General features: G+C 48.7%; 1 protein-coding gene across 14 annotated transcripts in view; it reads right to left on the reverse strand.

Annotated features, from left to right (window-relative positions):
- Positions 1-14546, reverse strand: part of LOC136109475 (dynein axonemal heavy chain 9) — a 195468-nt gene that overhangs the window by 176772 nt on the left and 4150 nt on the right. For 7 of the 14 annotated variants that reach the window (XM_071816503.1, XM_071816491.1, XM_071816495.1 and 4 more), the window contains exons 4-13: positions 13817-13897; positions 13076-13206; positions 11232-11443; positions 10805-11038; positions 8125-8292; positions 6146-6262; positions 5271-5421; positions 4177-4291; positions 2295-2363; positions 1221-1347 (exon numbers count right to left, since the gene is read on the reverse strand). In XM_071816503.1, coding sequence (XP_071672604.1) covers positions 1221-1347; positions 2295-2363; positions 4177-4291; positions 5271-5421; positions 6146-6262; positions 8125-8292; positions 10805-11038; positions 11232-11443; positions 13076-13206; positions 13817-13897 — 1405 coding nt within the window. Of the gene's footprint in view, positions 1-155; positions 295-450; positions 527-1220; positions 1348-2294; positions 2364-2992; positions 3066-4176; positions 4292-5270; positions 5422-6145; positions 6263-8124; positions 8293-10804; positions 11039-11231; positions 11444-13075; positions 13207-13816; positions 13898-14546 lie in introns of those variants that run through there. The other 7 variants (XM_071816490.1, XM_071816496.1, XM_071816497.1 and 4 more) reach the window with 7 other exon arrangements.

Below are 14546 nucleotides of genomic sequence, written 5' to 3' on the forward strand. Positions count from 1 at the left end.
GTCTGAGGAGGTGGATGGAAGAGGATGGGATGGGAGGAAGGGAAAAGCAGGGGATTGAGGGAGCAGGAGGCCAAGTGAGATAGAACCAAACTCCCCTCCCTTTTATGCACTGGAATGTCTGAGACATCCCCACCATGGTGTCAAGGATGTCTTACCCTCTTTCCCTCTCCTCCATGGAAGGTGAGCTCTGGAAGATTCTTTAATGTTGAAGGGTTGCAAATACATCCTCCCTTTAGGCAAAATGAGGTGCTCCTATCTGCTCTGAAGGGCATGAAGGGGCTGCTAAGCAGGCACCTGAGGACATGAGGCAGTCCTCGGTATGGAAAGCTGAGAGCAGCGCAGAAGCACTCAGAGACTGGAGCTGAGAACATGCTCAGCACGTCACAGGCTCCAAACCCTGGCACCAGGGTGAAGGGTGGAAAACATCCCCTGGGGCCATTTGCTTCCCACCTTAGCAAGGAGATTCCAAGGAGCTGGACAAATCCTTTGTCTGAGAGCCAAGCTGGAATGAGCTCTGGAACCTCAACACTTTTCTGCAACAGCAGCAAGTCCCAGGGAAAGGGGGAAGTGTTTGATGTTTTCCCAGGCCCCTGAGATTCAGCACCTCCGCAGCAAATGGCATTTCACATTTGAGAGGCCCCAGCTCTCATCAGGCCCCAGAACCTTTGAATCCACCTCTGCACTCTGCTGGCTTGGACCCTGCCTCTGCTTTGGGCAGGGGGATGGTCAGGCCTCCCTGTGCTGGAGAGGGCAGCCCTAGGGATCAGAGACCTACTGGAAGCCTTCTGCACCACAATTAAGGAAATCCAACAGCCACAACACTGAAGTAACAAAACAAACCTTTCCTGGGATTTTTATACCCTTTCAGGAAGCTCAGATTTCAGGTAAACATGACACGAACCCACGTCTGTAGGATGATGCTCCTACGCTCCCCACACCAGCGTCAAACCAACCTGCTCTGGAGATGTTGACACCAGTTAACATCTGGCTACTCACAGACTTTCTGGCTTTAATTACAATCTGTGCTGCTTAAACTGTAATCCTGATATTTTACCAGGAGACAGAGCCCACAAAGGGGATGGTTAATTCATGTCACCCATCACAGATGCTCCAGGGACCTCAGCAGAACAGATCTAGTAGCGATCCCACCAGACTTGCCATGCACGGTGGGGCACAGCTTGGAGACGTGCCCTCCAGCAGACAGGAAAGCTAGTTCTTACCTGGGGATCAAAATTAACTGTGATCAGTTTGGTTTCTGGATCTCGCCGGATAAGCGGTTGAGTAAGGTTGTACTGTGATTTTTCAGAGACTGTCTGGGACCAGTCTGCATAGAGCTTCTCCTGATACCTGTCGGAAAACAAACAAACAAATTAAAACATCCACCACATAGCTGCCAAGCCCGCACACCAAGACATATAACCAAATAAAAGCCAAGTCCACTTCTGAGGGCTGAAGAACATCAAGGAATATTTAAAACCCACCCACACCACCTCCATAAAGATCTTGGCTTCAAAGACAAACACCTGAAAACCAGTGACAGCATCAAGTCAGGAGAACAAAGATCCCCCAAGTACCATTCTTAGCAGAGGATTCAAATTTGGGGACAAACATTCGAAAGCTCAGAGCAATCAGTTCAGTTTTAGCATCAAACATTAAGATATTAAGTGAGGTGCAACGAATCCCACTCCCACTTGTGGAATACACACATTACAGCCACGGTAAGTACACTGTGAATGGGCACAAGTGGATTGAGACTTCTGGTCAGCTCAGGTTTTCTACCACAGCATCTCCTACATCCAAAAGAATCTCGTTCCAACATTTCTGCTGGGTTGCACAGCCCCTGTCCCTCCCATGCAAACTTCTCATTTCAAGATATCATGGAAAGACTGTGGTGTGTAGCAAAGGATTCCCCCTCCTCTCTCATCACAAAATTCCTTCTGGCTTAGAAAGAAACATTCTCAGGCCCTGGGCTTGCAAATGTGCTGAAAGGTGGTTTAGAGAAGGAGAAGGAAATGGCCTCAAGTTGCACCAGGGGAGGTTCAGACTGGATATTAGGAAACATTTCTTCCCCAAAGGGCTGTCGGGCATTGGAACAGGCTGCGAGGGCAGTGGTGGAGTCATCATCCCTGGAGGGGTGGACAGACGTGGAGATGAGGTTCTCAGGGACACGGGGCAGTGCCAGGGTTGTGTTAATGGATGGACATGAGGGTCTCTTCCAACCAAAACAATTCTATGATTCTATAAGGTTTGGCTTTTTTTCATATAGTTACAGTCTTGCCTGAGCCACCACTTACCTGTCGAGCAGCTGGATCATTTCTTCATACTTCTCTATCACCCTTCTTCCTTCAGCAGAGTCCAAGCAGCTGGTGGCACAACAGACAAGCTCAGCGTTACATTTAGCCCTGTGAGGCTGCAGTCTCTATTTACCCCTTCCCAAGACCACCCACCACCTTGCAGGCAGAGCCTGGCTGGGGATCTTACATTCCACCCCCACCATATCACCCAAAACCATTTCACTGCACAAAAGCTCTCCAAGCCCCAGTGCGCCCTTTTGCGGGTGTTTGCATGGCAACTGGCAAATGAGAACCACGTCCTGGGGGAAGAACAAGGGCCCAGAGCTGCTGGAGGAACACTGGTCTCCGTAACATACTCAATGCTCCGGTGTTTGCACAGAGCAGGGCAACCTCTGCTCACCAGCCACCACTTTCTGAGGTCAAAGAGGCACAGAAAGAAGCAGAGTGTGGCTCCCGGCAGATGAAGCTCTTGGCGGTGCCCAATTCATGCCCCTCAAACCGAAGAGCAAAGGTGTCCCAGAGTGCGGGAGGCAGAGCCCTGGCCACGCTGCCAGGGCTGTACAGCCCAGGGAACAGCAGGCCAGAGGAATTCTTATCATGCTGTCTTTTCCCCACTGTTTCATCTACAATATCCAAGTTTTCCTCAAGATGGTTGTTGATTTTGGAGGACATATTGACAAAACCTGAATTAACTTAACCAAAAGCTGGAAAAAAGGAGCGCCTGAGCAGTCACCGCTGGGCAAGTGCTGAGAAACCTGCTGGAAGTAAACAAGTCCTCTGAGCAAATCCAAGTAAATCCCAGCAAAACCACTTTTGTTTCTCCTTTTTAATCCTTTTTCCCTTTCAACAGCATCATGTCACCACCGTTGCAGAGCATGTTATTAACTACTCTAAACAGAGGACAGAAAATCAGTGTGAAATGCAGATCTGGGTCCTTCATGGTGGACAAAAATTTGCCATTTAGGTTCAAATCAGACATGATAACTTGGGCTCTGTGCTGGGAACAGCCCAAGAGTTTGTTTCATTGCACCAATGTCTTTGCTGCTGCAGAATAACTGTGCACTTAAAGACACTTAATGGCAAGATACAGTGAGAGAAGGTTACAAACATGGTACAGTGACGGTCAAGTACATTAAAAAAGTGGATCCATTTACACAGAATCCTGACCAGCACACGTGAAGCCATTCCTGTGAGCTACCAGGTGCAGTCCCTAGAACATCCTCAGTTGTCATAAGTCCAACACTGCCTTGCTTACAGAGCTCTTAAATGTTGTCTCATGTGGTGCCAGCTGTGAGTATGAGGCCATACTTCCCTGACACCATCCGTTATAACAAGCATTTGGGTGATAAATATACCAGCATTGGTTTCTTTCCTTGATCTTGGGAGATGGCTCCTTTGTTTAACGCTGAGAAAGTTTTCTTCTGACCAACAAAATGCTCGTCTGCTCCCCAATATGCAAACCCAGCTCCATCGATCCATCTCAGCTGAGTCCAGCCCAGCACTTCTCTGCTATTCACAGTTTGGATGATGCCAGAACCAGGACTTGCAGCTGAGGAGGTCCTGGAGAACATGCTGAGTGGGATTGCAGCAGGAAAGGTTCTGATACCTCTTTCAATTGCAACCCGGGAACTATGTCTGAAAGCTGAATAGCCCACTGTGCCTCTTAATCGCTTCAAAACAAATCCAGTTAATGAGTTTCTTAAAAAAAATAATGATCACAAGGAAGCTGAAAAGCACCAGTGCAACCACTTCACACCTCTTTGACTAAGAATTATTTCAGCTATAACCATGGGATAATGTTCACCACAGAAAGAAAATCAGATTGATTAGAGAGAAGATAGTAAGGTGGTCATAAAGCAACTTAGCTGGAACAGACACGCACAGATGTGGGATGTGCCTGAAGTGATCAAACGGCACCTGGATTCGCGCTCGCAGCTCCTGGGCCCAGCGCAGCGCTCCAGCCACCGGCGGCATGTTCTTGTGCACAGGGGGGGATCCTGGGGAGGGCACATTGGAACAGCGTTTGACTGAACACTGCACTTGTAACCCCAAAGATGCAACAACAGAACCTCATCTGCAGAAAACTGCTCTGATTTCCCAGCTTCCTTCCTTAAATCCAACATCTGCCACACTGATGTAGGTCTGTGACCAAGGCGAGTGCCTCTGGATCTTGAATAAGGAGCTGAGATCGAACGAGAAGCCCAGACTATGTCCAAACCTGAGCTGATGTGAGGTGTCCCTTGCCTGGGACACATTCCCCGCCCCTCACAAACACTGACATAGGGATTTCTGACCAGGAGTTACTTCTGTCCGTCTTATCTAACAGCCACAGAACAATAACCCCAAATTCACAGCAAATGATTCTCTCCATGATTCTCTCCAGTCCAGGACTTGTCTCGTTCCAGTATGATCTTTCTGAGGCAAGTAAATAGGTTATTGTTCAAAATGACACACTTGAATCCTCATAATCTGATAGAAATCCACCCATTCCCCCCTGTGCCAACAGTCACGGGGAATAATAAACTTGGAAAAGGCTGATTAAACCCTTGGTTACAAAGTCCCACTCGCATACTTTGCATTTTAAGCATTGTAAGGGAAACAAAATAAATTCATTCTGAGGAGCACATGAGTGGGTTTGCAGGTCCCATGGGGTGTTGGAGGCAGCACACAAATGTGGAGAGAAACCTCCTGTCACAGCCTCGCTGGGAGAAAAGCTCAGCATGTGTCTCCATTCCCAGTCACATATCATGCATACACATTTGAAAAAGGGTATTTTTACTCCTAACCAATTATTTGCTTTAATACTAAGAACAGAGCTTTCCCAGGCATTTCCATTGCCACTAGGAGCTACAGAGGCTGAAAACATCTGCAATTTGTAAAGTTTTGGGTTCCTTAGAAAAATAAATCATTTCCCCCCCAAATTAATCTCAATCAAACTCCCTGTAAAACCCATTTTACTCAGCACGTTCTACCTACCGAGCTTCAGCTCTGCCTGGATGTGCCGGGAGTAGATCAGCCTGGCGTGGTCCAGGGCCCTGCTGAACATGCTGATGAGGACGGAGTATTTGCCAGCAGCATCTGCAGCGACTACCGGTCGCTCCAAAAGGCTCCCGAACATGTCCAGCAGCTGTTGGGGTGAACACGCAGGAAAAGAAGAGGGGAAAAATTTACAACCCCGACTCCTGCAGAGAGATCAGCTGGGACCTTCCTCCCCAGCCCAGATGCTTCAATACTGTCCGCACCGATGGGCACTTTGGAAAAAGGAAATTTGCTCCCTTTGTTACGGGGCCTCTCAGACTTTCTCTGGGGTTGAACCACATTCCAACTGTCGTTCTTCAAATCCTTCAAAATTTGCTATTTTTTTCAAAAAACTTACAAAGATAAACACTGTCACTTGCTAAAGTCTTTTCTACAAATGCTTATATTGATTTTTTAAAAAAAATACCATTTATTATTTCTGCAAGATGGATTAATTGATAAATAAACCAGCTTTGTTTCTAGAAAACCTGTTTCCAAAACTGAAACAGATCCATGTATTAATAATATTAACAAATTGATACTAACAATATCAATTCTCACCAGGAAATCCTAGAAAAAGCATGATTTCCCCCAACTCGCAGAGAGAGACACAAATAAATCTCCTGGCATCCAAAAGCTTTGTGAGGGACCCACCAGCCTGAGCATCCCAAACCAAGAGCAGCCCAAAAGCTACAAGTCCCACTGTCCCACCAGCAAACACCAGCCCCATGTGCCTGTGGCTCCAGCACTGCCTGGTCTCCTCAGCGTGATTTTCACCGAGCCGGGTGCCCTGATTTCCCTTTTAGGGAAGAGCAAGGGAGCGATAAACAAACCTTGAAGGCGTGGTCCAAGTTGGAGGCGTCATCAAAAGCCTGGATGAAAATGGTGCCCAGCCGACGGTCCATGTCTTCTACTTTCTGCTGGAAACCAAAGGCATCCTGCTCAAAGTCCTGCACAAAGGCAAAACACAAGCTGTGAGGCTGCAAGATGGCACTAGGAAGGTACCTGTAACTCCTCGATCCAGAGATGCCCTCTCTTATTCACCGTGAACTAAGCCACTCCTCTGGCCAATCTTCAGCCATCGCAACGTGGCAAAGTCCTCACGAAGCTTGAAAACATTTCTGTGCTGTCCCATGGCTGAGATGTTGGCCCTTTCTCCGGGAGGGACCCTTTGGTCCTGAGGGCTTTCCACAGCCCACATGGCACTATCTTCAGCCTACAGGCAAGATGGACTATTTCCACACCCTCTCCCCCACCACTTGGCCTGAAGACCACACCATCATCCAGAAAACCCATGGATGCACCTGCTGAGTCCCAAATCCAACCTACTTTCAAGTCAAAACAAGCCTGTGGTTCCATGGTGAGCTGGTTGTGAGTGAGGCAGTTTCAAAACACTCGCACAGGTTGCCCAGAGAGGCTGTGGAGTCTCCACACTTGGACATAGGTAATCTTGGAGATATTTCACCTGACCAGTCACAGTCCTGCTCTAGCTGAGCCTGCTTTGAGCAGGGAAGGTGGACTGGGTGATCTCCAGAGGTCCTTTTCAAACTCAACAGTACTGGGTTTCTGTAATTTCCATCATCTTCTTGCACTGCTTTTCTTGCTTCAATTGTAATAAATCCTTTGAACTTCAAGAGTAACATCTATATTTGTTTTCCTACACGTAAAAGAGTCCAAATCAAAGACTGAACTTGACAGTCCTTGACAGTCCTTCTGTTCTAGCTTGGACAAAACCACTAAAAATGAGGTCATGTGTCTCTTTTCCAAAGGACAAAGTGCAAGGAAATAGCTTTTACTATTGCTACTGCTGAGCTCCAGCAGATCCAGATGCCATGTTTTAGCTAAAAAAAACGGCTCCAGCAGTGGCAGAGGGTGCAAAACTAGAGCACTGAAAGAACAAACGTGACTCAGAGTCACACAAATGGCCATGGGGTCACCAAACCCAAGCCACCTCCTGCAGAGCCACTGTCACCTCTCCTCTGTGCCTGCCCTGCTGAAGGAGGGGTGCTATGGAGCAAGCAGCTTTCCAGCAAGAAACACTGGGGACGTGCCACCCCCTGCAGAGGAAGCAAAGCACGAGCCACCCATCCCCACACCAGGCAGGTCCCAGAGGGCTGGGAATATTCCTTTAATTAAAGCACTACTGATAATAAAATAGAGCATCCTTGAATTCTGAGAGCCCCAGATGCCATGTGTTCATCTAGGCAGGAGCAAACACATCCCAGAGATGATCTGAGTTGGCCCTCATCAGGCAAACTACCTTGTTTTTCCAAAAATAAGACAGAGTCTTATATTAATTTTTGCTGCTAAAGATGCTTACTTTTTTACATGTATAGCTGCCTGGACCCTATTTAAATTGACTTTTTTATGAACTGTAACTAGGGTTAATTTTTTGAATAGGGTTCATATTTCAAGCATCCTGAAAAATCATGCTATAGCTTGTTTTTGGGGTAGGTCTTATTTTTGGGGAAACATGGTAAATACCAAGAGCAGGAAAGCAAAGAGATGTGGGTGTTGGTATAGCTCTTATACCTCAGTAAGCACCACGTACAGCGAAAGCTTGTGCATAACTCATGGAAATCCCAGTTTCCCAGCTGCACTGATCTAAGGTCCTGATCTAGCAAGATATGTTAGATATAGACGTGCAAGAAGTCCCAAATCTCTGCAGGAAAGGCCAGCGGCTCCCTGTTCCCTCCAGTACCAGATCAGATCATAATGAAAGGAGGAAAGAGCTGGGAAGAAGATAGCAGGAAACTGCTGCTTTGGAAACATGCACATGTTCCTGATGTTCCCGCAAACTGGTCCCACCTACCGTGTTGGTCAGGTCAAGACAGTCATAAGTTCGCTCTGAAAACACCTTGTATGCCTCCTGGAATTCCTCATACATGTCCAGGACCTGCTGGCCCAGGGTCTTCCCTTTAATCCCACTGAATTCAATTTTCTCCAGTTTCATCAAGTCCAAGGAAGTTGCCAGGAGATCCTTCAAAGTCAACAGAGGGAGACACAGGTCATGATGTTGACAAAAGAAGATGACAACAGTTGTCACGACAGAGTTGCACTTGCTGAGGGACTTTCCCAAGCACAGCGCTGGTGCTCAGGTTGGGTGGCAGGGATGGGAAGGGGGGAGCCTGATCTGCCTGTCCTGAGCATCAGTGGCTGCTCATAACACGTCCCTGCCCAGTGAGACCTGCTGCAGCCACTAGAAATACCATGACAACTGTAAAATCACTTTTAAGGGTATTTAGAGGACAGATCCAAAGCAGGATATGAGACTCTTATATGTCATCCAGCATAGCTAAGAATCCCAATTTTATAGGTATTAACCAAGGACAGATTTCTAATATTTACAGGTACCCAAACTGTCCAAAGCTCCTGCACAGTCAAACCTCCACATGTCCAAGTGGGTGTTGCAGCACCTGCCCCGCTGGCCCTCTCTGCTGAGGTGGCACACGGGTCCTTCCCTTCCCATCCTCTGCAGCCTGGCAGTGTCACCTCTTGGGAAAATGTCCCGCTCCCCCAGTGGTGGTGGCAGCACTGGGCAGCTCTGCTGCCATCCCACCTCATCTGTCTCCCTAGGTAGGGCCAAGTAAGGGCTGGTTGAACATCCACTGTCTCAGAGGACCAGGAGAAATGTGCACAGGAATGTACTGGTGGCCACTCTCTGCTTGCACTTGTCCTGGGGCCACCCGAGCAGGGCAGCAGGTTTTACCACAGACACGTAATATGAAACAGTGCAACGAACCAACGGAAAGGGATCCTTCCCTCTTCACGTGCTCATGGGCTACCCATGCACCAGTGTAACTGCAGCTTTTATGAAAATTCGAAAACAAATGCACATATGCATTCATATTCACTTCGACACACCAGCACATCCGCTTGAACAAATACCTAGTAAGGCAAAAAAATAATGTGGAAATACCAGTTGTCCCTTGCTTTGTCTTGCAAGGTTGCTTGAAATGAAGTGATGAGGGGAAATTGAGACGGAGAGAGATGCAGCAGTTTTCCTCATTAACAGGCTGGTGTGCACTATGCTTTTAATTATTGTTTTACAGCTCACTCCGCAGGCTCTCCCTCTGACTCCAGATACTGCAGCTTCTACTGTCCCTGGAGTGTGGGACAGCCACGGAAGGAGGAAACAGACACTGGTCAAAACGCACAGTGCCCCAGCTCAAAACCTCCCCACTGGCTTTTGTCTGCAGCCCATATCCACAGTGTGCCCATGGCATCCATGGAATCCCAGCAGTCAGTGCCCCAGAGCCTTTACAGGGTCCCAGTAAACCTGTCACCAACACTGTCCTCATGATAACCTGCAGTTATTCCTGTGTCTATTTATATTCCTCTCTACACTGACCAGCATAATTTGGTTTATTTCACATAAAACCCTACTGGAAACCATCATTATGAATACTTTTAAAATAGGCACCAGTCATGACAGTTTTCAACATAGTTAATTAAGGAACACATAAAAGTATGGCACATTTAAAGCAGTAAAACTGCAAACACCAGCAACTTGTACACTGGCCATCCAACCCTACACACTGAGAACGCAGCAACAATCAACAAAGAAATTCATTTGGGAAGTGTGTGGAGAGCAGATGAATGTGTGTGGTTAGCCACGTGAGAGATAACAGGTACATGCAATGTCTGTACAAGAGGTACATACAGTATCTGTATAAGAGGTATATACAGTGTCTGTATAACAGGTACATATGGTGTCTGTATGTCTGTGGTCTCCAGACACAGCCATGTGGTAAGGAGAGCATAGGGAGCTCTCACATTCACACTCAGACCTGCTCTCTGCAGAACATCTCCTGTGGCTCAAGGAGCCCTTGGCCACACTGGGAGCTCAGGGATGACACCCCAATGTCCCTGCCTCAGGTGACAGATCTGGCAAACAGGGACACCCCTGAGCCACAGCACCCCAGTTTGATGGACTATGAGGATGCGAAGGGACAACCTGGTGAGGAACGTGTCCCTGCTCCTCCCCAGGCCCACGTGGCACAGCCAAGGGGATCCTGCCTTGAGGGGACCATCTGGCCTCTCCAAGACAGGCAGGACCCAGCTCTAGGGTGTCATAGAATCATAGAACCATTTCAGTTGGAAGAGACCCTTAAGATCATTGAGTCCAACCATAACCTAAATCTGTCTCTGATGGCACCAGGAGACCTGGGAGATTACATTGCTTTATTTACAGCTGTGCAAACCACACCTCCAGTAATCCTCCTTTTCTTGCCCCAACAGGAGCAAGGAGTCCAACGGGACTCCTGAGAGCAAAAAACACACCTATCAACCTGACCAGCTTACATATGCACTGAGCAGGACATAGTAAAACACAGTCTTAGACTCGCTGTAACAGGAGACCTAACAGCAAAAGAGTGGCCCCATTCCCTGGTATCAGGTGAAGCTATAGAAAGGAAAGATGCCAGCAAGTGATCTCCTGGCTACAGAGTTCTCCTGAAGGTTTGCAATGTTTTTCAAGACCAGAGTCTCACCTCCACCATCTCCAGTCTCTTCAGGAAGGTGTCCAGCCTCGCAAACACCATCGTGGAGCTGAAGTCCCACTCCCTCACTTCTTGGCCTGGTTCATAATACATGTGCAGTTTTTCCCTTCTCTCCTCAAATGCCTCTTTGAACATGTTCAGGATACCGAGCACCATTCGCACCTTGCCCAGGCTCTCCTCCATGTCCCCTTTCAGAAGGTCTTCTGGAGACAGGTACACCAGGGCCTGGAAGAGCAAAATCACACCTGAGAGGTCACTTCTGCCATCATGGAAAACAAGGACTTCTTGTGTTGAACACATTTGAACCTGTTTATTAAGTTAAATGTTGCCTACAGAATCACTTTTCCAGGGAAGGACAGTAGGAAGAAGGGGAGAGGGGACACAGGGGACTGCAAACACAGGCATCACAGCCACAGACCTGCTCAATGAGAAGGTTGCAGATCTCCTGGAGCAGCACCACTATCCGCACGGGCATGTTGTAGTGCTTGGAGGTGACCCAGATCAAACACACCACGTGGAGCAGGGGGAGCAGGAAAGGCTTCACCTCGCTGAACTCAACCCTCTCTACGTCTTCCAAGCGGCGCTTGAGGGGTGTCAGGTGCAGGTGAACGTCCTGAGCTTCAGTCAAAGCTGTGTTGAGAGACGTGAGAAGTGGTAAGAACCACCCAGCTGCGGTGCGCTGGGTTCCCAGCTAGGTGCTGGCCTCACCACATGGAAAAGTGCCTGGGAAAAGAAACTGTCCTGACAAGCACCGAGCACCCTCAGCCACCTGTGTGCTGCAGGTCACTCACTCGTGAACATCACTCACCTGCGGCAGTAACCAGAACAGAAATAAGCTGATGTGATGGTAGGGGACAGGGAGCTGGGACAGGGCTTCGTGCAGAGCCTGAGTCCACAACTGCTAAAAAGTCACACGGAATTTGCCCAACAGCACCAAAAATACAGTGCTGCCATGGCTGTGAGCCATGGCCTTGCTGTACAGCACGACAGGCTGTACAGCCTTGGCCTGAGCCCTTTTTAGCTCAGTTTTGGCTCAAGCAACTCCTTGTCCAGTGGGCAGATGACGACGGCCCCACTAGTCCTGACTGTAATAGAAAACCTGTCAACAGTAAAGCAACTGATGTCTGACTCGTCAAAAGCTTTAGCTTAGCTCTGTACAGCTGTGTGGTTTTACCCTGAAGAATTACCCCAGAGCGCAAGCATTAATAAAACCAGATCGTTGTGCAATTAAACCTGTGGACCAACAAGAAGTGACAGAAGTGCTTGAATGCATGCAAAAATAACCCCTTAGGCCCAAGACCAAGGAAGAAGAGACTCCCACTATCAGCATCACCCTCCCAGCAAATCCACCAACAGCAGCCACACCAGTACAATGCCAGGGAAAGCGGCAGAGACTTAAAAGCAGGTGCACACAAATCTGAACTGCGCTGTAATGGAAATTAACAATTATAGTCCAAATTATCCAATTAGGGTTAGTATCACTGTAGCCGGATTAAAACCAAATATTTGTTGTATTTTGATTAAACCCTTAATGCATTAATTAGTTTAACAATGAACCCTTGGCTCCTTATATAAGGGGTGTTTCTCCAGCCCATTTAAACTGCACAATGCAGAGTGTGACACAGATCCTTAAGAGATTCAATGTTTGCACGTGAAGTGGTGAAGAACAGTGTTTTCTGCCAGCACGTGCACAGCTAACACAGTCTAGATGGTTTCATTGTGCCAGAGAGCAGCTGGGTTGGACATGGATGTCCAGCTGTGTTGGTCTGCAGGGACAGACCAGCAGGACTACACTGTTTTTCACTACAGACAGGGATTTGCAATATTTCCTTGGGCTGCGCTCAACTCCCCTAAGCAAAGCAAAGCAAGGAAATTCAGGCTGCAGTGGCCAAAGTCTGAGAAGCAGCGCTCTAACAAAGCAGTCTTAGGTACAAGATCTGTCCTCTTAGTCTGAACTCCCATTCCTGCATAATAACACCAGAGGAGCTGGTGGAAGTTGAGGTGAGTCCTGTTAGAGTAATGCAAACACTTTATTACAGCAGAGTAAATTCCCAAACCCATTCACCCTGAACTTTGGCAAGAGTCTGGCTCAACAGACCAGCGATGGAGCTTGTCCCAGCCTGGAAACAAAAGCCTAGACTCAAGCACAAGCAGCCCAGTCTCAATTCACAAACTAGAAAGATTTGGCTTGAAATCAGCCACACCAGGCCATGAAGAAAGGCCAGAAGCCAGCACTGTGGTAAAGTTGCCCCAGCATCTCACCTGCCTCAACATCCATTAGCATGGTTTTGAAGGCTGGGATGTAGCTGCTCTCAACTCTCTCCAGCAGCTCCATCATGTTCCTGACCTTCCTCGTTGTCAGCTGGTTGTAAATGCATTCCAGGTCATCACACCTACAGCAACCGAGACACAGAATCACAGAATCAGTTGGTTGGAAGAGACCCTCAAGATCATCGAGTCCAACCATAACCTAACCCCTGCCACTGCCCCATGTCCCTGAGAATGTCATCTCTGTGACTGTTCAACCCCTCCAGGAATGGTGACTCCACCACTGCCCTGGGCAGCCTGTTCCAATGCTTCACAACCCCTTCTGGGAAGAAATGTTTCCTAATATCCAACCTCAGCCTCCCCTGGCGCAACTTGAGGCCGTTTCCTCTGCTCCTGGCGCTTGTTCCTGGGGAGCAGAGCCCGACCCCCCCTGGCTCCAAGCTCCTTTCAGGCAGTTCAGAGATCAGAAGGTCTCCCCTCAGCTCCTGTTCTCCAGCTGAACCCCCCAGGTCCCTCAGCCACTCCCATCACACTTGTGCTCCAGCCCCTCACCAGCTCTATTCCCTTCTCTCAACTCACTCCACTACCTCAAGGTCTTTCTTGGCCTGAGGGGCCCAAAACTGATTTGAGGTTTGGCTTCCCCAGCGCTGAGTACAGTGGGACAGTCATTGCCCTGGGCCTGCTGGCCACACTGTTCTTGATGCACACCAGGATGCTGGTGGCCATGTTACCCACCTACACTGGGCCATCAGCTGTCCCCCAACATCATCTGTTTCCCCTGGGCCTGATTCAGGGCTTCCTCCAGCTACACATGGACTGTGGAAATGGGAGAAAGCTGCATGAGGCACAGACAAACCCTACAGGACAGAAAGTGCTGAGTTCAGCATGACAGCAGCTCTGCTACTGACAGAACATCGCTGAAAAAAAGCCATCGTGTTTCTGCAGGCATTAGCAACAGCTCTCCAGCCAGCAGGGCTTTGCCCCGAGTCAGCCTGAACCAGTACAGCACAAAGGTTTTCAAAGGGCAGGAGGAAATACCACTCCCAGGCTCCTGAGCATCTAAAGCCCCTCTGGCCCTGACAGATGAACAGCAGCCAGCTGAGATGCACCATTTCCAGACAGCCCCCAGCAGGTGTCCATCAGCAATTACTCCTGTGGATGGCTCCTAGTGAACAGTGACGAAAGAGTGCCCAGAGCGGGTGTGGAGTCTCCTTCTCTGAGACACTCGAACCCGCGTGGACCCACCTGTGTGATCTGCTCTGTGACCCTGCGTGAGCAGGGCTTGGACTGGGGGATCTGCAGAGGTCCCTTCAGCCCAACCAGCCTGGGATTCTGTAAAGGGCATTTCTGAAAAAAGTCCCTTGAGGTGTAGCCCCTGTGGTGGGGCTAAGTTAAAACACAGCCAGCTGCCCAGTGACCTCCCAGGCACTTTGCAGATCATGATGATTTTCTGTGCGGGAGCAAT

Source organism: Patagioenas fasciata, chromosome 18 (assembly GCF_037038585.1).
Source record: "Patagioenas fasciata isolate bPatFas1 chromosome 18, bPatFas1.hap1, whole genome shotgun sequence".
Taxonomy (NCBI): domain Eukaryota; kingdom Metazoa; phylum Chordata; class Aves; order Columbiformes; family Columbidae; genus Patagioenas; species Patagioenas fasciata.